The sequence below is a fragment of the Triturus cristatus genome, chromosome 1_2 (assembly GCF_964204655.1).
Source record: "Triturus cristatus chromosome 1_2, aTriCri1.1, whole genome shotgun sequence".
Classification (NCBI taxonomy): domain Eukaryota; kingdom Metazoa; phylum Chordata; class Amphibia; order Caudata; family Salamandridae; genus Triturus; species Triturus cristatus.
In genome coordinates this window covers 76,551,985-76,577,245 of record NC_140580.1, presented here as the reverse complement: position 1 = coordinate 76,577,245, position 25,261 = coordinate 76,551,985, and the positions used below count along the sequence as shown (strand labels likewise).

Below are 25,261 nucleotides of genomic sequence, written 5' to 3'. Positions count from 1 at the left end.
AGCCTTGAAAGATCAGAATGTTCAAGTTAGAATGGATACGCCTACATAAACCATCACACGGATCATGAGTTCAGAGTTTGGGGGTGGGGGCGGGATGTTAGCCCAAGAGATGTGTGTGGGCAGCAGTCAGTCACCTCGATTTGTGCAATATCTCTTTTGGAGAGGAAGAAAGGACATGTGAACCATCTCAGCAGAGTCTTTTACCTCCTCGTGCACTCTGACTTTACCACAGGGTATTTCCCAGCAGACAGATTGGGAGTTTTGGAAGCTAGAGATTGATTTATTTACATTTAGGATGATTGCACTTTTGCCCCTGTTCTGCACTCTGATTCCAAGTTCAACATTTTGGACCGTGGACATCCTGACCTTCCAAGGCTGAGGATACTAGAGTATACTTTTTCACCTATCCCACAAATTCCAAGGGTGCGTAGAAAAATGCAGTAGGTCTGAGCCGAAGTAGTCGTAGTGACCGTGCCCTAGGCTTCCCCTTCTCCTCCAAATGGCTGTGCAGAATTTCTGGGTACTTACTCCGGATCCATACATCCTGAAAGGTACTTTTCTTCCACACGGGACATTAGCCCACCTTTAGCTGGGAGTTATCACTTGAGGGAGTGAATCTCCAAGTTGTGGGACTTGGCTGAAGTAGCATTACCCATTCAGCTGTTGTGTCGCCATTGACTTTAAAATCTTATGCCAGTCACTGGAGAACGTTTGAAAAATGGTATGGGGAGAGGAATGTAATTCCTACCTCAGGAGGTTTATCTTTAGTGTCAGACTTTTTAAGGGAGGGCTTTGTGATGGGGCTAGTAGTCTCTACCCTGAGGTCGCAGTGGATCACCATAACGGCATTCAGGAATCCTCAATTGAAGTCTTTAGTGCTGTTGATTACAAGATAACTGAGGAGCTTGATTTTAAAGAGGCACATAATTCACGTACCAGTCCCTTTGTGGGATTTGCCCATCGCACTGCAATCTATGCAAAATGAGCTTTTTCAGCCTCTGGGCACGGTTGACCTCCTACAAGCTCGTGTTATTAGTGGCTAATTTTCTGGCCTAACAATACGTCAATTGGGGGCTCTTTTCTTTTAGAACCCTTTTTTAATATACTACCCAGACAAGCTGTTCCAGATTTTGTGCTGAAGGTACCTTCCATTTTTCACTTTTCTTCTGATGTAGACTTGCTAGATACTATCTGAATTCTTCTTCAACTGAGGAAGAATTGTTGCTCATACTAGACATAAGGAGATTATTGGAACTGTGTTTCTATATCATCGCTATAATTTTGTGCCATCCCAAGTAAGTGGCTGATTACATTGCAACAACAGTAAAGATAAGTGCTGGTCAGGCCACAGCTGTACTTTCTCTCCACTCCTTGCTTTTATATATTTCCACATTGTTTGTTACTGCCTCAATGAGTCTACATCAGCTGTGCAACAAATGGTAAAAGGTATCAAACTCAATATGGACTAGGATACCCAACAAGCAGGGCATGAGTGGGGGTACACGGGGGTGGACGGTGTCCACCCACTTTTTTCACAGGGTGAACGCCGTCCACCCTGCCAAGAATTTGGACCCCACTGAATAATGTGCTGAACTCAGCCCGGCGTAATTTCCAAACACCGGGACACCTTCAACAGCGCCTGCACGTTGTCTGCTTTCCATCTACAGCAAGCAACATCATTATGGCGGGGACGTTTTAGACTCCTGCTGGGCCCATAACAAAGTCCGAATTTGAGGGGTCATCAGGCCTACTTCTGTTCCAGTCTCTTGACTGGGAGTAGTCAGGAGCCTCACACCTGCTGTAAATGAAGTGGTGGAAAAACAAAGGCTCACACCTTGTTAGCACCTCACACATACTTGAGAGGCAGCTTTTCACTTTGTTCAGTCCCTGTTTAGGAAATATGCATGGGTTGTAAGAATGTCAGATGTGTTGGTCTTTCCCTGTATTTACACAAAGCAAATTTCATTTATATAGAGCTTACTTCCCGAGGAGTTGAAATAGAATATACCTCTTTTTAATGCATTATTTTTCCCAGCAGGGAATTACAATGCTGTTGTTACAACGACCGCGTTGTAACCTCGCATATCATTACCCTGCAAGTCGTAACGACGACTTGCAGAGGGGGGGGGCTGTTGGAATAGTATAATTTACTATTCCAACTCCAGTCTGTGCGGACAGTTGGGAAGGTGTTGGATTTCAATGCCAACACCTTCTGCAACCTCCGCAAGTCGTTGTTCCAACTTGCGGAATAATGGTATGTGTGGTTACAACGCAGTCGTTGTAACGACCGCATTGTAATTCCCTGCGGGGAAATGTTTTCGTGGTAAACGTTGTTTACTGTTGATATAATTTAAATACCACAATTTTTTCTTGTATAGCCATACTCATTCCAATGCAGGGTGTCAGAGCGCTTTACATCAACATGTGCCTATTAAATGTACAATAAATTATATGTTTGTAAATTAATGTACAGGATGTGTTACATAAAACTGGGGAGTTGCAAGGTGTAGCAGTTACATATCATTTTCCATAGCTCACTGTGCTATTGTCCTTGCAATGCCCTCATACGTACACATAATAGACCTGCTAAATACATATGTGTGGGCTTTAGATCTGATGTCACTTCTTGTGATGCCACTTCCTGTAAAGTCGTGGCTTGCGATGCCACTTTCTATGATGTCATGCGCTGTGATGTCATGCGCCGTGATGTCGTGCGCCGTGATGTTGCATGCCGTGATGTCACTTGCATACTGCCAAACTAGGTCAGTCCCCCCCCCCCACTTCTATTTTTAGGACTTGTGCCCTGCTGAAAAGGGACTCTTCTAGAAAGTTTGCCTAGGCTTCATCAATGAAGCAAGTTGCCTAAATTCGAGTTTACCCACAACACCAGACAGTGGAACTGTGCTTGGCCTACTTCCCCGCCTTTTTTATCCCCTGGGCTTTGCTATGTGTGAATCCAAGTAGGTGCTTTGCACCGTGGAAAGAAGTTGAGAGGAGCTTGCTTGTATCCTATAGGAAGTAGTCTTGGGTGCCCGTCCTCCCTAATAAGCTTTAATATGTACCTTGGACAAACTGTATTCCTTGAACGCATTCAGGCCAATTGGTAGATACAACCCTTGAGGAAATATTTTTTTCGCACTGAAGGTAAAGAGGGAAATGTAAAGATTCAAATACTTTTATCATAATTTTTTTTGTAAAATTTCAAAAAACGTAAGCCCTTTAATATTAACCAGGAAAGTGGTGCAAACTCATTAATACATATATACAAAGGCTTTTATAGGGAATGTGGCATGCATAGCAGCACGACTAGCAGCACAACACAGAAGTGCGTGGGATAGAAGAATGCAAGTCTGGGTTGTTGCTTTGATAGGTTGTGTTTTGGTGATAGGCTGTGAACCAGAGTTGTCCATTTATTATGTTTTGTAGGTGCACCTACTTTGTGATTATGAAGTGAAAAGGCGTGTCACGCAGGCTGGGCAATGCTGGATTCTAGTGCATGAATGGATAAAAAATGTTTCATTGCAGGGTGCTTATGGGTAAAGTATTGTGCATACATGTAAGAGACTGCTTTAAGCGTGTCATTGTGGTTGGATAGGAATGTACATACATGGTTTGCTTTTGTATTTCTCCCATGCCCTGAGTGCCCGATTGTATGTAGTACACTGTTTTGTGGCCCCTAGCTTCACACTAATCTAGTGCATGCAGAGGACTAGACCTGCCCCTTTGATAAGAGAGAGGGCCTGGACCTCTACCACAACTTTTAGGGGCACACCAAGCTCGTCCTAATTGTACTGACAGTGGACTACTGTTCCTATCATGGGTTTAGTACATAGAGCGGTGGTGGTATTGTACGTTGTTTTTTGTGAATCCATAGTTGTGACCATACATTTCTATCTGTGGCATTCTAGTGGGGGAATTAAGGCCCACTCATGTAAAGTTCTGCTTCTATGCGCTAACTTAGATTCTAGAGCTAACATCCCAAATTTATATTTTGCATGTGTGTGTATGTGGCCTGCATGGCACATGCTTTACATGTATGAGTGATACACAGTTTTGGAGGCCTGTGGGATCCATTTTGCATGCCCCTTGTATGACTTTGTGTAAGAGATGGATGTGAAGTTGTTTCGCAAGACAGTGGAAGTGTATTGCACACATTCCTCGATATAGAGGGAGGCTCACATTCCTCGATATAGAGGGAGGAGATCTGGATACTGAAGTGAGGGAGATGAGGCAAGGCTCCTGTAGAAATTCAATTAGGCCTTTTGCTAAGAAGAGCTAACCTCACTATTTGGTATGTGGTGGGGTTGAAGGGAGGGGCTGCTGCCTCTGTTGTTCAATATGAAAGAACCGCTTAAGCGAGGCCAACTTTTTCTCTCTTCCCCTTATCACTCTTCAGTGCGGCTGATGTAAGCCAGGTACAGAAAGATCACATCATTGTACCTCTGTTGTGAGTGCTCTGAGCTGGGAGTTTACTAAGTTGGGCAGCCGCTGGAAGCACCACGAAGAAGCCTCACTCGGTGAGATCAGACTTTTGGAACTGTGAGAGACTGAACACACTGTTTTACAAAAAGGAGGTATTCTGCACCTGAGCATGAATTATGCTTTCACATTTTTTTTTCTGAGAGTGAACTGCTCATAATAGTTGGCGTATCGACTAGTCATCTTGGAAGGATGCATGGACTTAAAAATATGGAGAGAGCTAATGCAAAGTTTTAGTGGCCCAACCACTGTAAAGGATCCAAGGAAAACGTCATTCAGATGAAGATGGTAGGTGTTTGGAGCTTAAACAATCTCTGTTGTGCAGAAGCTCTGATGTTGCAGTTTGCTCCTGAATGCTCTATGTTGGAGTGGCTGCATAATGAGGATGACAAAGAACATACTTCTTGCAGCACAGTGCGATGAAGAATGAAGGTGCAGTTCAACTTCAACATGTTCAAGTTCCGTAGATCAAACATATACTTTCCATGCACTATTTTGACGAGATAATTGTTGAAAGCCACAGGACACAGACAACCACTGTTCGCACCATTCTGGCACACACCTATGGTGATCGGAAGCACCTGTGGAGTATGCGAATCAATGATATTAGTATGCTTCTTGAGAAGTGCTTTTGCCTCTTTCAGGACCATCACTTCGAGACAGAAAGGCGATGGATGCTTGACTGCTGGTCAGAATTGGATTTTTCCACATAGAAAAAAGGGCAGCAAATCTAAAGCCTTGCCTCTAATTTGCATTTCAGGTAGCCACTACAGAAGAATGTGCTGCTCAACTGTGTTTAATGTCGCTGGTAAGTTGGGCAATCTCAGGGCACCGATACTTGGGTGCTCTGGACTGGCAAATAGAGGCAGGAAATATGTAAGGCACTGTTTACTGACCTTTTGTATTTGAAACCCATTTTAGAATCTACCTCGAGATGGCAGCAGTTTCCATAACATTATACCAGCACCACATTAAATCGTATCTTTCTTGACCATTGTAATTCAAAGTATCCTTCACTATATAGTTATTTAATTCTTACTGCACGCTACTATGGTAGAGAGAAAGTTTGCAGTTGTTGGGTTTTGGACTATTTAACCTATCATCTGTGCCAATTTTCCACTGTCTGGAGACGTAAGTGGTGCAAAATGCATTCTGAACAGGTGGCGTAGAAGACAAGAGGTGGTTAGAGAAGCCAAATTCCACTTTTCCTTGAAGGTGTAGCTTCTGCCCCAGCCCTGGAGCATGCAATTGAATATGACACACAAGGGGCTCTGTTACAGACGTCTTTATTCCTCAGCATGTGATCATACAATGCATTTGTCATGGATTGTTGATGATGACTTCCCTACTAAAGGAAAACGTGAATACTCATCAATGACTACCGTGAGATGATGTCTGTTTTCCTAAGGGCCTAAAGAAATCAACTGCAACTCTTTCACAAGTGTGTGCAGGAAGGTCAGACATTGTCAATAGATGCTGCATCCCTCTGGGGGAGAGGCAGTTGCAAAGATGGCACTCTTTAAGTTCCATCTCCACTCACTCATCTATGCAGGGAAATACACTCGGTCTCTTATGACTCTTGGTGGCTACAGCCTCACATCACTTCGGGATACGCGGCTAGACTTCAGTCAGACTCCTAAGGGCTTAAAAACAATGGGATTAAGCTAAGTACATCATTGAGAGCATCCCCTGATGAAGGGCGTTGCCCGAAATGCATTGTGCACAGCTATGTTTATGGATGAACATGTTTAACAACATATAATCTGAACAGATTCTATGAGATGAAGCAGAATATCATTTGCGAAAAGAAAAATGAAATAAATTTCTCTTGATAACCTGAATACAATTGACGATTACGTTTTCTATGAGTGCGGTTTGGAGACGCTCCCTAATGTTTAGGGAAGTGCTACTATAAGTATTACTGGTGCATATCAACACAGATGCACACTGAACTTCCACTGTCTTTTTTTGGCACTACCACTATGTGCAAAATCCATGGCATAGGACCGGTGGAGCTCTCAATGATGTCCTGCTTCCAACCGTGTTTCTTAGTTCTTTCTCAACTGCTTCTTGCAAGTGAAAATAGACTCTGCTGTGCTGCTGGGCAACAAGGTGAATGTCCTCATTAAAATAAAGTCGCTCTTTCATTGGCTTGAACCTCCTTAAGCCATGAAACAACAATGGAAACTGACACGCAATTTCAGATTGAGTGTGGAGGTTGTAATTTAGAGATATCAGTCCCATTTCAGTAACAGCGGCAAAACTGAGTAGGCATACACTGGACGAAGTTCCTTGAAGAATGTGAATTGGCACTTGCACTGATACTGCTTTATGTTGCATTGTCACTGTGAATGACCCTTGACTCTGCAACGGTTTAAAAGCATATATGTACCATCGTGTTTGACAGGTTGTGGGGTGGCACATGAAAAAGGCTAAACAATGCACCACTGTCTGATAAAGGTTATAGGGCAACCGTTGCCCTTTATTGTAATCTTGGCACATTGTCCAAATGAATTTGGTTGTTTCGTTTGGCATTCCTTGGTCAATACCATCATGGCACATCCATTTTCTTCACTGGCACTTGATAATCAAGATGAAGAGCTTTTGTAGGATGAACTTGACGACGATTGACTTTGGATTCTACTTGTTCTAACTGATGTAGCTTTTTGGCCTTGTGAGCAGGGCGAGAATGCTTCTGGAACCTTCTGGCATCCATTTTCTCTTCTCAATATGACATATGTGGTTTCTCATTCGCTTTGCAAACCGCAATGAAGTGATTTTCTTTCCCGCAACCTTTGCACGTCTGTTTTGCGGCTGGACATTTGCCTTCACGGGGAAATGAAAACCCACATCGGAAACACAACTTTTTCTTCTTTGGAGATGTTGACTTGCATGCATCTGTCTTGTGCTTGCTTTTCATGACCAACGCTAATTAATTTTTTTCTTTTCCAGCTTCCATATCAGCAGCTTGTCATTCTGCTCTTTTATCGGCCCTTGCAGCCTTTAGTACTTTCTCTAATCTGAGTCTCTCTCAACATGCGTCTTCTGACATCAATGGCTCTGAGGCTCATGGCTTCTTCTTCATTAAATTCACTAAGCTTACAGTGTTTGATAAGCACATCAAGTCTCTCAACAAACTCATCCATCATTTCACCAACTTGCTGCCTCACTTGTTTGAAAATGTAACTTTTATAGTCAACATTTGGCATCAGATTGGACTTGGTTCCCAGTGCTTCTTTGATCTGATGGTACGCTATTGCATCAGTCTGCGAGATTTTCTTCTGCACTTTTTACTCTGTCACGAGCAAAGTTGTTTAAATTAGTAATCATTTTTTTTATTATCTACTTTTTCGAAGGCATCTATGAACTCATTGAACGTTTCGTTCCACGCATTCCACCTGGCACCAGTATTCTGCTTCTTGGCGGTGTCGAATTGTGGTGGTGGTTTCAGAAACACAACTGCATTGTATTTTGTGCTCCCTTCTGCAACCATTGAAAATATTCACTATTCCGACGGCTTTGTTGCACCTGATGCCACTTTCCACTGTGCGTGCTTCGGCCTCTCAACCGGGCCTGGGTCGCTGCGCACGATTTGAGGTCATGTGGCACTTCCCTCACTCGTGTTGGTAAGTACGTTTGTACTTTTGTACCTGGTTATCACTGCCTTTGGCGTTTGCTTTGCATGGATAATCGCTGTCTGTTAAGGCGCGACACAGTATTTCTTCTTCAGCCTTACCAACGGATTCTGGTGGGCTTTTCGAATGCATGCCTCCGAAGGACATTCAACTTCTTTGGGGGCCATATATGGGCTGGAGCAGGGCTTCCACTCCACACACGCCAACTTTGAACTGCTTCTCATCGATTTTGGCGCATGTGGCATGCACAAGCAATCTGCTGTCATTGCAAACTATCAGGGAGAGCCATCTCGTTTCTTCGGGGCACTTTTCCAGTTGTTGCTTCCTCCCCAGCCTGCGAGCATGCAAATGAATACCCCACTCATGGAGCTGTGCAACAGACATCTTTATTCCTCTGCATACGATCACACATTGCATTCTGATTACATCATAAGTGTTATTAACCACACCTTAACACCTCGCAGCAAGTTATGTAATTCCCCTGTGGAGAACTCCAAGGGTCCCAGCACACATTGTCTCACAACACTACGGAAGGGTTTAAGTTGTAAGGCACGACCTTCGACCTTTGGGATGGCATTGGAAGTGACATCTCTGGAAGTGGTAATGCCAAAAGGGGTATTGCTGAAAGTTATGCTTATTATGTGGCACTGATAAAGCTGTTAAAACTTTAGAAAGGTAGTTATACATTTATTCGGCTCTAAAAAAAGTTTCCACACCACAAAGTAGATTGAGCTCAGTCAAAAGTGACGTGTCTCTCTCTGTTTCACTCTCTATAGCATATGCAATATGCTGTCAACACTATCTTACTGCACTGAAATGGAATCTGTGATAGAGAACAGATATTTAGCAGAAATATAACCAAGTGATCTGTCTTATTGGGTTTGGAGTCCATGAGCTACAGGTGTCCCACTTTATATGTGCTTAACTCAACACTGTATACCAAGGCATTCTCAGACTCTGATATAGCACGCAGGATGTCAAAGCTTGGATATATTGAAAGGGGCTTAAGCTTTAGCAGGGTCCTGAGCACAGTCCTCCCCAGCATATTGTGCTATTAATACTGCCACCCTTGATAAAGAATACCGTGAAGTATTGAGTGTAGTTTTGCAATCAGTCGTATACTACACCAGTCACTAGTTTTATTTGCCTGTTGGGTGTAGCCTACTTTAGAGATGCACTCCCAGTTTAAAGACCCATGGAGAATCAAGTGTGAGTTACTGCTAGGGTTATCATATAAGACCACACCACAAGGGCACTTTGAGTCCAGTCATGGGCTTACCTTTGAAAGATCATTGTTTTCATTTGTGGCAATCCAACATGTTCAAATGAGCTAACAAAGATAACATTTCTCAAAATACCAACATGTGGGAAATGAAAGCCTAGGGCTTCAAAATAGCCGCCCTTGTGATGTGGAGTTGTATAATAGCCCTAGTCTTTGTTCAAGGTTAACGTGAACAGCACAGAAAGAAATCTGAGAAATAATTAATCAGGTGGATGGGGATGAAAACGTGTCTTTCAAAAGAAAGGCAGAATTGGTCAGAGATCTGGGAGAGGACGCATCATCTATAGGGGTGTGGTACTTTATGCCATTGATTCATCTGAAGTGTGAATCAAGATTATTTATAGTTTGCAGAATGCATTGGTTGTTTTCTTACCACATAGTGAAAAGAAGTTTGCTTTTAGGTGGTACTGTCAGTGAAGAGGGTCCATTTGCCTAAATTCTCTCTGGTGCAATTTATCAATCCTGAAATACAGTCTAGAACATTTAGGGTTCCAGTCACTATTGCCCACTGATATTTTAGATTTATATTGTATACATAGATGTCGGCTGATTTTCCTGTTCTACAGTAATGTAACATATTAGATAACTGCTCGCTGCCCTAGTTTTGGAGCACTGTGAGGGTGAGACTTGCTTCATAGGTTAGAAATCATAATAATCTTAGTTTTTGTATAGTGGTATATTTTATTCCTAAACAGGTAACCACAAGTGCAGTTGCCTTGCAGACAACATGGTCGTCATTTGAATGATGTAGCAGGTGCAGTAGCACCGGGCCCAAACGTTGTCAAAACTCCTCTGAACACATAATATTGCTATATTTGACTACTAAACAGGCAGTCACAATTGCATTTACCTTGCAGTTAAAAAGGACTTTATGTGAATGGTGCAGCTGGTGCAGTGGCACTAGGCCCAAAAGCTCCGGGGATCCCACTAAACCCAGATTATTGCTAAATTTTACTACTACACAAGACAGTCACAAGTGCATTTATCTAGCAGGCAAAAGGGTCATGATATGAACGGTGCAGCAGGTGCAGTAGCACCTAGACTAAAAGCCACAGGCACCCTACTAAAAACCGATCATTGCTATATTTTACAACTAAAGTTCGGTCACAAGTGCAGTTACCTTGCAGACAACAGGGTCATGATCTGAATGGTGCAGCAGGTGCTGTGGCACTGGACCTAAAAGTTGCCAGAACTCCTCTAAACACTTAGAATTGCTATATGTTACTACTAAATAAGCAGTCACACATGCAGTTACCTTTTTTTCTCTCAATAAAGTTTTATTGACGTTTATAAAACTTGACATTACAAGCGAATGCGTAAGTATTCCTTCTTTCGGGGTACAACATCATAACATTTACTGTCTTACGCAGTCCGTCTTAAAAAAAAAATGAGACAGTTTTCTTGTTTCTCATTTCAAATCAAACATCCCCCACTACCCCCCCCCCCCCCCCTTCCCCTCAACGTTCTGTGCCAGGTTGTCTGGTTGCTACTCTTTACCACATTCTTCCCATCAGCTATTATCATGAACATGGCCTGGATGTTATTGCACAACTGTTCCCCTGGTGGGGATCCTCCCCACCCCCCAGGAGTCCCCTGAGATGTGGATGTAGCTTAATTTTTTAAGTCCACCAACATAGCAGCCCATGCCATCAAATCATCCTCTAGCTTCTACATGTGCAGTTACCTTGCAGGCACTAGGGTCAAAATTTCAATGGTGCAGTGACACCAGGGCCCAAAGCTCGTGGAACCCCTCTAAACACCAAATATTGCAATATTTTACTATTAAACAGGTTGTCACAAGTGCAGTTACCTTACAGGCAATAGGGTCGTGATTTGAATGGTGCAGCAGGTGGGCCAAAAGTTGTCATAACTCCTCTAAACACCAAATATTGCTATATTTTAATACTAAACAGGCAGTCCTCTGGCACGCACTAGGAGCATGATTTGAATGATGCTGCAGGTGCAGTGGCACTGGGCCCAAAAGTTGTTAGAACTCCTTTAAACACATACTCTAACTATGACATCAATTAATTCTATTATTTCCCTCTTTCATTTCATGTTTCAAAATGTTGCTATTACTTACCTGCACTATATAATAGTAACAGCACAATATTTAGCATTTTTGTACATAAACAAGTCATAACACTTGAACAGACTCTGTAATTTATATTGTACAACTACTCCGCAAGCTACAGCTTACAACAAAAAACAGCTTATTATTAATCACATAGCCGAAATATAATGCATTTACCAATGCTCGTTTAAAGTGGTCCTGCCTCCCATGAGCTTAGTCAAAGGGGACAAGGGACCTTTTGCACCTCTCCCCCCACTGAAAAAATGGCATCTCAAGAGGTAATGAGCTTACCGGGTTGTGAAGTTAAGTGTTTGAGCAGCATCTGAGTTTGCAATACGCACACGTCAGGTCATAAAATGCCAATTGAGAGCAGTCACCTGCAATTTTATCTTTTTGCATTTGACCCTTACAGGTTGAAGGTTTCTTCGGGTCGCCTACAACTCGAGGCCAATGGAATTTGCACAGAAAGTAAGCGATGACGGAGCTCTGGAAGGTTTGTTAACCTTTGTGTGTATTTTGACATTATTAAGTGGTGAACCTGAGTCTGTTCCTCAGAATATGAAGTGTACAGTACCTTCATGATAAATAACTTATTTTATTGATAAGTTGCATGCTACTTCGCTAAAAAAGTTTGCGAAAACGATTGTGTAAAAAACGTGTTTTGGAAAATCTTACAATAGTTGGTTAGTACCTGTGATGGCCCCTCATGCATGTGACCTTGGGGTTTTGATGAAGAGGTGTTCATTTGAGGAAGGTTTTGAGCCAGATGCTGGTGAATTCAAGCCAGTTATAAGGGAGAGTGAAAAAATAGTGAAATTAACTGACAAGCTATTTGTTTCTTCTTTACTGTATATATTACACACTGGCAGTCTCCACTGTGTATTTATAGTTCGGACCTAATTACCATAGGAAGTTAGTTTTTTGGTTTGCTAATAACTTTGGCTTCACAAAATTTTCCAAAAAAGATCCACATCAGCCCCTTCCTGGAAAGTTTTGGGGCGATACTTCAAGCGGCATCTGGTGGGGAAAAAAAAAGAGGGTCCCAAAACGCAATTTCCATGATCCTGTGGAAAAAAGGGGGGTGCCTCAGTGTCTGCAGCGGGTTGCCACAAACAGGCAAAGGCTGATTGTTGGCAGGTGGCTGCCTGCTAAAGGAGGATGGGGGCAGGGCCTGGAAGCTAAGCGGGGGTGGGGAGCTGCACGCAGGCCGTGCATGGCAGGGTGGTGACCTTGCGTATGGTAATAAAATATTACTTTACGTTAAAAAAACCTGAAATTAATTGAAAAAAACAAGGTTAAAGTGACGTCAAGGTTAAGCGATAATGTCAGTTCAAACGTAGCATTTTAAATTAAAAAATACAACTTAAATTCAGCAGTTATAGTTATTTCAAGTAAATATACCTCACACTGTCGCCATGCACTGTTTAGGACCTCACATATCACAACACTCATGCCATGTTATGTGACATCATTGATAGCATTATTGATGGCAACTGAACTGACATAATTGACCACTACACTATTCATTGAAGGGGAAAATGTTAAGGTTACTTGAAATAACTATTTATTTTTGTATGTTTTTTTTTTAGTTTCAAACATTAGGTTTAAAGTGACATTTTCACCTAACTATGACTTCACTTTAACCTTTGTTTTTTTCCATTGAATATTTAATATACATCTACATTACTGGCCATGGTTTTAACAAAGTTTGTAAACTGTCCTTCGTCCAATACAGATGAATGGTGGGGGTGGTTAAATGTATGAAGTGCCCTTGAGATGCATTCTGAATTGATGTGTGTACTTTCTAACTAGCACAGATTTTTCAACTCAGCGAACTAATTGACACAGGTAGTTATTAGAGAGTGACAGAAGCAGGACAGCAGCCAAAATTGGCAGGTGTCCTGTCCACACTCCAGAGAGGGCAGAAAGGACATGTGCCATTTGTTTTGGGTGGATAACCAGCATCACAAACTCAAAAAAATTGGATATCTGTGAGAAGTCTGCAGGGTTTTGCCTTCGGATGTATTTATGAAAGTTCTGTTATGGTTTGCTAAATCAAAACAAACTGCTATTCTCCAGTGTAGGAAGCTGGATCTGTATATACTATACTAAAATGAGGTATAGTGTGCACAGAGTCTAGTGAAACCCCAAAGGTAGGCAGAGGTAAAAGTAGATAGCACCTTACTCTTTATGTGTGGTAGAGTGGGCGAGCAGTAAGGCTTTATCATAGGGTAGTGTTTTTTTGTACACACTCAATCATCAAATTATGTCATTCACTCAAAGGCTAAACTCAGACAAATTTTATTTGAATAAAATATTATTTAATTATATTTATTTTTTAGAACCAAGCAAACCTGGGACAGGTAAGTGTAAATAGTACTTTTCAAGGCAGTTTGAACAATACAAGCAAGCTGAATGAAAATGACTTTGTTACAGGTTTATAAATGCTATAAATACAGTGGAAATTACTGTTAGATTACTTTTGATTACTTTGCAGATTACTTTATGGATTACTTCTTTTCTCAGTGTGATATGCTTAGATATCACACTGGGACATTCCCTAGAGAAAAGCTAAGTAAAGCAGTTTTTAGTTATTTGCAGTTTTTGCACTCGGGTTCACCACTTTCAATGTTTCATACAAAACCAACTCCACACTTAAACAATTTTTAGGAAAAAGCAATTAATGCAATCCTATGGAAGGAAATTGAGTTATCGGTTTAAAGGTAAGTACAAGGTAAGTAAAAGTTTGTGGGAGTTGGTATTCTGGGGTTAGAAAAAGGGTTCCCCCAGGGTCAAGGATGCACTCTCAAAGCACCCTCAGCGGCACTAGGGCGGCAGGGTGTAGAGTGCTGAGGCCCAATGTTATCCAATGGGGGATAGGGGGCCTCCAGTTGGTGGCTGCTCATGAGCAGGCCACTAGGTTGTGGGAGCAAAGCTCCTGGTGTTCGTCTCAGGGCAAAAGGGTATCTGTGTTAGCACCCAAGGTACACCTGCAGGGGCGGCTGGATGCAGGGTGCTGTTTTGGCATCGGGTGCCCTGTTGATTTCAATGGGGATTCTCCAGTTACAACAAAGACTGCAGAGTCGGGGACGAAGATCTTCTGGAGGTGACCACCGGTTGGAGAGATAAGTTGGGATACCTGGGGATGCTGGGACACCATCTGTTGGGCCACCCAAGGCCGTGGGACGCGGGTGTAGGGGTGTCTTTAGACGTCAGGTTTTTCTTACCAGCTCTGGTCGCTAGGAGATTCGAGGCAGGTCAGAGATCACCAGATCTCAGGTCAGGTTCGCCGGGGAGACCTCCTTGTAGTGTTGGGCCACTCGAACTCAGGCAGTGGGCATTGGGTGCAGACTCGTGGATTTGGCTGGAGCCAGAGTCTGTGGGTGAGCAAATCCGGTGCTCACAGGAGACAACGTTTTTTTGTGGAAGGCAGGGTAGGCCCCCAGGGTTCTTGAGGTTGCTGGATGCAGTACACACCGGATTTTGCTGGAGCAGGTTCATGGTGGGGACAGGCCGGTAGGGCTGGGGCCAAGTCAGTGGGCGTCCTCCTCTTCTTAGTTTCAGCACAGCTCTTCGGTCCTTCTTCTCTTCTTGGTCGTTTCTTGTCTGAGGAGGCAAGGTTCAGGGTTGCCCCTAAATAATAGATTATGGGGCGATACCAATGGTCCTCTTCCTTGGGGTGGGTACACCCCCTATTATGCCACCCTCCAGTGGGAGGGAGGCATATGCCTCACTCTGGTTGGCTGGGTCCCCCCATCTGCAAGATGGCGGGGACTGAGTTGTGCATCACCTCGCCTCCCCCACCGGTTGGCCAGGGCAGTGGGTTGTAAGCAGGGCAAACAGGGATGTGTGCCATGTCGACTCTTCACTTTGTTCTGCACAACACACACAGCCTGCAAAGGCAGTGTGTGTGTGTAAAGGTACAGGGCCTCTAAGGGTGGCACAAAACGTGCTGCAGCCCTTAGAGGCCTTCCCTGGCAACAGTGCCCTTGGTACCCATGGTACCATTTAGAAGGGACTGACCAGTAGCCAAAGAGTGCCAATTGGGTTTTGTCTTCAATGCAGTTTAGGGAAAGAACATAGTCCCTGGGTACCTATTTGGCAGGAACCCAGGGCACACTCAGTCAAAGTACATCAGCAGTTTAGCAAAAAGTGAGGCAACCATGCAAAAAGAGGGCACTTTCTTACATGCATCTACAAATAATGAATGCCAAGACTAGCTGCTACTGCATGGTTGGATCAGTCTGCATGTGCAAGCATGGTTGGCTGTTTACTCTGTTCCTCCTTTTGGTGAGTGTGTGCTTTATAAGTCTTCTATAACAAAACATAAGATATCCATCCAAGATTATGGATTTTTCATTTATTAGGCAAGTTTTTCCTCCTTATACTACAAGTCGCCATGAATGTTGACACTTTCAACAGAAGACTGTGCTCCAAACCTTCCTCCAGTTCCTCTGTCTTTGCTGGCATTGCATCATAAAATATCTCTAGTGATGCATTTAGGGACATACCTTCTTTTGCGTGACATATTTATGGTCCCAGAATAAAACAAGGAGGGTATCAGTACTCTATAAGCCTTATTGACCTTCAACTAATTAGACAGACAATTAACTCATATTTGATCTGTGAGTGGAATCAATAATCTGAAGGTGATGTATATGCATGATGTTATCAGTCGGTTTTCAGGATGCATGCTTTCACAGTACCCAACAAGAAAGAGCACAAAACAGGGGGGACAAACCTTATCCGGACTAGAGCTTTCTTTTCAGTTTGAATTGTTGCTCCAAGCAAGTTCACAAACTTGCTCTCAAATAGCTGCTCTTGTTCGGCTTCAGTGAGTTCACTTTTATCCACACCAGATGACTTGCTTATTAAAGACAGGTTTTAAACAGAAACTGCTAGTTATTCTCTCACCAGCCTGGACTCCCAGGTCTGTCAAAAAGTCCTTCTTTTTAAATTGACTAGGACATTCTTTTATGTCTTCACTTGCACTTCTGATAATATTAGGCTCTCCAAGATTCAAAAGGCCAGATGTATGACCCTCAGTGTTTGTGATTCACAATCTGCATTTTTTTGTGACTCGCAAATTGTGTGTCACAAACACTGATGTACAACAGTGTCTGAGACACTGTTTGTGGTTCCCAAATGGGTCGCAAAGGACCTACTTCATTAATATTCATGAGGTAGGTAGGTTTTGTGACCCATTGGGAAGAGCCGGCACTCGGGGATGGTGGCCTACTAGGGTCAGCAGACCACCACGTCTGTGACTTCTTTTTCAATAAAGCAGTATTTTTTTTAAATGCAGCCCGTTTTCCGTAAAGGAAAATAGGATGCATTAAAAAAAATAAAAAATAAAAGTTTCAGTTTCATCGTTTAAGAGCAGGCAGTGGTCTTAAAAATAATTTTTGCTGCCAATCACAAAGGGGAAGGGGTCCCCTGGGGACCCATTTGCGACTGGCTTTCGATCAATTTGAAATTGGTGATAAATGCATTTGCGATCGGAAAATAATCTTAGTGACTAGCAAAACCTATTTTGCGAGTTGGTAACAGGTTACCGACTCACAAAGTAGGTTTGGTACATCCTACAACTCTTTTTATTGATCGCAAATGGGCCAATTTCCCTTTTGAGACAGCTAAAAACGCTCCTACACCTGGCCCCAAAAGACCAGCAGTTCCAGTATTGAAATAATTGCCCAGTTCTCTCCTCATTATAACTGTTTTTCACACCTACTTGTCTCTACCACAAGTTTGGCTTTCCTCTGGTATCTGTTCTATTATTCCGGCAAAAGTGGGCAATGCCACTTCTGTTATTACTTAACTGAACAGCAGGATTCTGCAATAATGATTAATTCACATCAGTTCATTTTCCCTGAGAGTATTACTATTGTATGCTGCTTGAACAGATTCTATAAGAAAGTGGTTTAAGGAAATTCAGAATTTTCCCATGCCCCCTCCACCTCATTGTATTCTAACAATATCTTGTACTTTGAATACTGCAGTGGCTGCAGCCACCATGACATGATCAGCCATATGTTATCTGTTTAATGGATGGGTGTTTATATTTCTAAATTGCCAGGACTGTCATTCTGATGTGGCATCTGTCTATCTTTACATCCACCCTGTGGATATGTGAATTAAAATTGAAGGATTTGTCCTAACAACATCCAATTTTAGATTGCATATCTTTAGTCTGCGTCTGCTGAGGGACAGACTTCCTGATAGCTAAAATGTAATGTCTCATTTAATTTGTAACTTTTGCTCAGAAAATGCTTTTGGAATCAAATGTGCATTGCATTGGTAAACTACCATGGAAAGACATGGGTGATTTTCCAGTAACCAAATGCATTTACTGCAATCATGAGACATGAACTCTAGTAATTATCAGTGAAGACGATGTGCATCAAGTGGCATGTACACTTGACTGGTATTAAGTTCACCTCACCCATTTTGATGTCCCTGTTCTCCAGCTGCCACTTAAAAGTCTGGGCACATAGTGTCCAGAATGGGAAGGTAGAGACCCCGAGGCCCGTGACTGAGGACAACTGGTATATTATTTAACGGTTCCTTGTAGAGTGCAAGAAGATTTAGTAGAGCCATGTTCTTCAGGAGGCCTGTTTGTTCAGAGGCTATATTTCAGTGAAGCGAGTCCACTGAACTGGGAGGGCCAAAGATGGAGTTGGGAGGCAGTGAAGAGTGATTCATTGCTGAGACCAGAAAACCACTATTAGAAGTTTTGGATTCTTGGAGCTTTCGAATAATTTTGATGTCACAACCCATTTACCCCTGAAAGAGATTCATCACTTTGCTGCTGCACTACATGAAGGAAGCCCTGGAATTTTAATAGGATTGACCCGATCTCTCCACCAATGGTTGACTTGTCTACCCTTTAAATTTCCCTGAATGTCCCACTGCTACTAGAGACCCTGCCTGGGACTGAAGAGAGGACACTCCTGCCTGCTGTACTCACGAATTACAGCCTCTTATTGCAGAGGAGTGACCCCCATTCTGCCTGATATTCTGCTTCTAGTATTTTCCTTCATAAATGGTGGTGCCAGCATTCTGTAGATCCACAGAGCTAAATGTCCTGCCGTTTAAGCCTGTTTGAGTTTGATGCTGTTGAATTTACCCATGGATGCAGGAGAGTGCAGAATGTTCTGCAGCAGGGGAAGCTGTTGCATGCCTGAGATAATTACATCCACTCTGTTAATATTCAATGTTGCTTGCGGTCCTAGAAGCTGTATTAGGGCACTCTGCTTCTTGCTCCCTGTGGCTTGAGCAAGTGAACTCGGGACTGGAGTCAGTGCTGAAGGGTTGATACATTTTCTTCAAGGCAGCACTGCCACCTAAATTTGTTGTAAAAAAAAAAAAACACTTTATCAAAAACATACACTTGCACTCTGAAAGAGGCATAGTCTTGATGGCTTAAAATTTTCAGTTTTTTTTTCCTACTCAAAAGTTCCTTGTTTAACAATCAAGGTTACCCCTTGACCGATAGTTAATCATATCCAACCTTGTGGGAACATTGGCGTCTTCAGCTATCAGGTTTGCCCTGCTGAAGTATTCTCCCTCTAGAAAAATGTCTGCAAGTAAAAAATATTTAGCGGGACCAACCATTAAACTGTAATCAACTGCATTTCCTAACAGGTCGACCATAGAGCGTGCCTAGATTACGGGGAATCACATGGAAGACACATTTATTTCTTAGTTTTATGCATTTTCAGTAACATCAATGCTTTTTCTTTTCAACTTTTGATCTATATATCCAATAAGTTTCTTTACGTTTTGTGACATTTTCTGACTAAATTTGTATTTCTTTTAAATGAAATCCTTTTTTTTCTATTGTAATATTCTGTATTGTATAGTCTTTATTTCTTAACTGTAGTTTTATTTGGCTAGTTATTGCATGCAGGGCATGTGCATTTTCTCTGAGGAAATCCTTGCTATTTGTAACACGCTACCAAGCATGAGCCATGGATTCATCACAGAAACCAGTTTACTTTTTGTGCAGATTGTAGGAATTCGGACATGGCTGACATGAATGCTGTGGCCTTGCTCTCACCTAGTTCCACTTTATTTTTATTGTTTGATATGAGCCAAAAAGGGACACACACATTTCACATTCACTCACATTAGCAAAGAAAAGAAAATACTACACACATAAATATAAACTTGTTATACCAGTCCCTAACCAGCTATCACTTGACATCCTCCCTAAAAGTTCCTTATCCTAAATCATCCTTATTTAACTGTCATGTGGTAATAGTTAAGCTTTAACTAATAACTATCAATGCCAGCTTTCTCACTAATATCTTACCACACCCAACTTAAGGTAAGATACCCTTTACTTTAACAAATGTCATCTTCTCAACAACTCTCTTTCATAATTCATCTTATCAGTTATTTTATTTTAAAACAACATTCCCTTCCTTGTACTTCAAATAAGTACCAGTAGCTTATTCTGATTTAAAGTGAGCTTATGCACACATTATGTATATAAATACCAGTACAGTTTAACTCCATAAAAATAGTAATGTCATACATGAATATAATCAGTCTGTTTTACCTTTATATTTCCGATCTCTTTTTAAAATCATGGTTGAAGTGTCAGTATGCATTCTCTCAAGTAGTACAAGAGTATTATAGTGCAGTTAATTTAAAGTGTGTAATCAGCTATATAAATAGGCAATTATTTCATCACCGCCACAATGTTTACCAAATTCATAATATATACATGGGATTCTCTAATCCCTGTACAAACGTCAGTCTCTAATTTCTTCGGCAACATGTGACGCTCCCAGTTGCCGATTATAAAGGAAAGATGTGAGAACTCTACTATTATAAGTTATTACAGCTGAGTTCTGACTTCACAATGCCTGCTGCCAGCAGCCCACGTGATAGGCAGGTCAAATCATCTACTGTAATTGAAGCAGTTGCTTAAAACAATAAAAACGGAGCATTGCTTTTCTTTCTCTTACTCCTTAGAGAAGAGCTAGAATCTTTCTGCACATTACGAGCTACTGCAGCTTTTTTTTTTTTTTAAACTGACTTGTATTGAACTCTTTCTAATATCTGTTTGCAACAAATATCTAACAGGTTTTTGATGTGTTTAATTTTTCACTAGAGGTTTTATTTGTATTCTTCCTGTTTGCAAACATGCTCGCTCTTTCATATGAAAGAGCTACGCACCAAGGTTTTAAGTGGTTTGTGTGAAAGGTTATGGTGAGACCATGTATTATCCATGTATTATGTGGGATAAAGTACCCCCTGGAGTACATGGTAATGATATTGCAAGCACCTTTGAGTTCCATAATTTATAAAGGAACTTGTCTTTCGGCCTCGTTCCTCTATATGGTTATGGAACTCTTCGGTGACTTGCAATACCTGTATAATGTACGGCAGGAGGTACATTATCCCTTATATATATATATTAACATATTAGCTCAGTGTATTATTCACTATTTCTAAACACTTACCAACCCTATAACATGGCTTAACTTTACTGCATGCCAATATGGTAGACAATAAATTCAGAAAATGTTGTATCTAAAGCACTCTTAACTCCTTAACACCGCGGTCGGGAGTTTTATTGAGTGGGCGGGGCCACGTCAGACAACGGACGTGCGTAGCAGTACCGAGGTAGTGCTCGCGTCGGCCAACGGCCGACGCGCGCACGCAACTGTTTAAAACATGAAGTAAAACTTTCTTACATTATTAAAACTGCAGAATAATATATGGCATAATGACAAGGAGCATTGTGTACAACTTGGACAAACAGCCTCAGGTTGGAACTCCTTTATTCTGATCAAAATGCTATATTTCCAATTTATAAAACAGACACTTGGATGAGTCTCATCTTCAGAATCGATAGTCTTACATTTTTGCCTTTATATCTTGTAGGTATTGCTGTAAAGTACCCTTGTATTCCATACATAATAGATTGACCAACTGAGGCCTTTACATGCAATCAGTTATGTCAGATTGACAGAGCGTGTGTTTTTTTTATCATATTATTTTACTTAATTTTTCCTAACACAATTTTGAGGGTCATTAAAAATTGTGGCAGGTGACCGATTCAAAGCCTGCAAAATGTCTTCTAATTTCTTCAACCAAGGGATTAAGGGCCAGATGTACGACCCGTCTTTGCATGCGCAAACGGGTTTGCAACCCGTTTGCGCATACAAAAACCTACAGGGCCATGTACAATTCCTAAATAGCGAGCTGCAATTTATTTGCGACTCGCTATTTAGAAATTGCGAGTCGCAATTAGGAAAGGGGCGTTCCCTTCGTAATTGCGTCCGCAAATCAATGTACGAATGTTTTGTGACCGCAATTGCAGTTGCAAAACACTCGGAAATTACTACCCTCTTCAAGAGGGTGGTAATGCACTCGCAATTTGGAAGGGGTCCCCAGGGGACCCCTTCCACTTTGTGACTGTCTCCAAAAATATTTTTTAAAGGGCAGGCAGTGGTCCCAGGGACCACTACCTGCCCTTAAGAAATAAGACGAAAACGTTTCATTTTTTCTTTTTTTAAATGCAGCCTGATTTTCTGTAAGGAAAACGGGCTGCATTTAAAAAAATAAAAAATGCTTTTTTAAAAAGCAGTCCCAGACATGGTGGTCTGCTGAGCACAGCAGGCCACCATACCTGGGAGGGCCTGTCATTCCCAATGGGCTCGCAAATTGCGAGAGGCTCATTAATATTAATGAGCCTCGCAATTTGCGACCCCATTGGGAATCGCAAACAGTGGTCAAAACACTGTTTTACATGCAAAACAGCGCCACGCAAATTGCGAGTCGCAAAAGACCCGCAATTTGCGAGGCGCTATTTTGCGCGTTGTACATCTGGCCCTAAATCTCTCAACTGTAATTGGCCTTTAAGCAAGTATCTGAATGTACTCACATGCTGACCATACTCTTGCTCCATAATTTAAAATTCTTTGCCAATACCTTACTGTAATATTCGTAAGTCCTACTTCCAGTCTAAGTACACTATTGATTGAGCCTTTTGGGAGATTCAGCTAGTTTTTCCAAATACTGCAAATTAACTATATACAAATTCACAAACATTTCACAGCTGTAGAGTCATAGACTTACAATTTTTAAATTATAAATTTCCCTTAGGACTTCAAGAGAATTGTGCCACTGGACAGAATCCTTCTTCTTCAAGGAGCAAGCAGCATCCCTAGATCTCTGCTCCTGGGTAGCCATGTGAGCCTTAAAATTACGATTATCTTTAAAAATTATACCCAACTTTTTATATACATGTACAAGCTCCAATTTAATCCACCACTTTGTCCTTCCCTTTGAGAATATCATTACTTTTTGGAACTATTAAGTCCTTACAATAGGCAGAAAAGTCATGCAACTGTTTTTAGAGACCTAATGGTGTACGTTCCAGCAAAATAGTATTGTCAACATATAATATAGCCGGAATCAACTCCCCTCCTAGTTTCGGGGGAATGGTACGGTCAGGGCTCAAGTTCACTGAAACATCGAAGATCAAGAGGGCAAAACTTGCCACGCCTGATGATGGCCGCACTCTGAGCGAGCTTCTTCGGCTGCACCGACATAATCCTTTAAAAATAATGCGTCTATAGCCAAATAGCATGAATTCTTTGCTGGCACAGTATATTGGAAGTCCAGAGCCTCCGGAAACAGCCATCCTAGCCTGGAATAACAAACTATGCGAATCACCCAGGCCGCCAGAAGCAGTATCGCCAGAGAGTGGCCTAGCGCGCACGCATAGTGCGACGGGACCTTCCTGTGTGAGCCAGAACAGCCTGCGGGGTGAAGACACCATATCCTGGAAGGAACCACTCCCAAGCGCAGATAAGAGTGCCCGCCGCGTCCCTGCTGTTACATTTCTCCCCCCTACGGGAGTGATTCACATGCGGGGCAGAACCTCCCTGCTGAGTTCGGACAGCCGCTCTGACGCTGAGGCCTGCCCATATGAGACGCCTGATATCAATCGGCTGAAACCTGGGCCGGGAAAGTAAAGGTAAGACCTGAGGCATGCGGCGCTGAGACTGCTGCGAAGAGGGGGCTGAATGGCGGGCGCCAGAGACTGCAGAGTCGTAGCGGCTGAGGGAATCCTGGGCGCTCAGATATCTGCTTCCCACATGGGGGACAACGTGTGAAATCACAGGCTCATAAAAATAAAAGCGCAGACATTGGTAGAGCTTATAACGGTGAAACAATTGCTCTATGCCCGGGGCCTATAAAGCTGCCAAAGCTCCCGGGGGTCCAGAGACTGAGGCCTGCTAGCTGTTTAGAAGCCTGCTCAGGTGAGGAACCCCAGGGGCACCAAGTCTGCGACTCCTTCAACGCCATTCTGCATCACTGCATAGGATCTAGTGGCTAGTGCAGTGCAAACCACCACAGGAATGAGGGCACAAAAATAGAAAATCAAGAGAGGCCCATATATCATAATAGAGACTCTGGACAGGGGAAAAAAGCGATCAGCAGTACAAAATAGCCAGGTTATACCCTTTACAAGCGGAAGTAATATTAAACCGACGAACAAAGTATTGCAAAGCCCACACAACACGAGCGTACCTCACTCAGCAGCTGGAATAATACCCTATTACACGCTAATAAATGGGGAAAAGGGATAAACAACAAACCAAGCTGAACTCTGATCATAAAAAAGCGACGGGGTCGCAATCGGAAGATTAGGATGCCGTAGACACGGCCACATCCACCTTAGATACAGAACCAGGCGGCGACGTCAGACAAATTCTAACAGTCATGCAAAATACTCTGTCAAGCATAGACGGTAAAATAGATGCACTGTCATCTAGAGTAGATCGCATGTCGGAACGCCTGGATAAGCATTCAGAAATAATCGACATGGTGGAGCCGAGAGTGTTGGAGGCCGAAGATGCCCTGCAACATGTCAATGCAACCCAAGAGAGAATGGCGAACACCTTATCGGCACTTCAAGCAAATACAGAAGATTTGGAGGCACGCTCCCGCCGAAGCAACCTGAGAATAATGGGAATAGCAGCGACGACAAACACAGAAATGATGGAAATATACGTAGAAAATCTGCTAATAGACCTGCTGGGTAGAGAGATCTTCTCAGAAGTCTTTATAATAGAACGAGCACATAGATCCCTGGACCCCTCAGCCCCTGGGAGCAAGACCGTGGCCCGTCATTGCAAAGCACCTAAATTACAGGGATCGCGACGCTGCGCTGTGCAGAGCCTGTGAACTAAAGTGCTTGAGACATGAAGGAGCAGAGATGTCGTTCTATCCTGACTTAACCCCCCAAATCCAGGAAGCACGAAAGATGTTTTTGGCAGTGAAAAAAAGCTACTGTAACATAAAATACCCTATGCCATGCTTTACCCCGAGAATAACGAATGAGGGTCGGAATACAAGTTTTTAATGATCCCAAAACAGTGATTCAATATGTGCAAAAGAAAGCTCCCCAGAACACACAGAGGAAGGAAATCACCACAAAGCGGACCGGACAAACCGGATCAAAGGTCGGGAACTGAAGACTGGAACAAAGCTTGGACTGTGACCTCTGAAGATGGCTGTGAGGACAATGTTACAGAAGAAAGAAAGACAAGCAAACGCAGATGAGTGCTGTTGACATAGATAGTTATTGTAAAGCTTAAGAGTGTTTACAAGGATACTGATACGGGTTGGAGGATCTCATAAATTAACATACAGTCATGTTTAAAAAAAAAAACCATAGAAATTGAATTTTTCCAACACCAAACACATCCTACTGGGTGAAGTAAAAATTAGAATGCATGGCCCCCTGTGTGCCTCTAACACCTG

The 25,261-nt window shown here is 42.5% G+C and overlaps 1 protein-coding gene across 1 annotated transcript in view; it reads left to right on the top strand.

The window, feature by feature from the left end:
- The window catches only part of LOC146866833 (uncharacterized), a 409,043-nt gene that overhangs the window by 3,317 nt on the left and 380,465 nt on the right, over positions 1-25,261 (top strand). Inside the window, exon 2 of the mRNA XM_085617773.1 lies at positions 11,883-11,938. Coding sequence (XP_085473899.1) covers positions 11,883-11,938 — 56 coding nt within the window. The remainder of the gene's footprint in view (positions 1-11,882; positions 11,939-25,261) is intronic.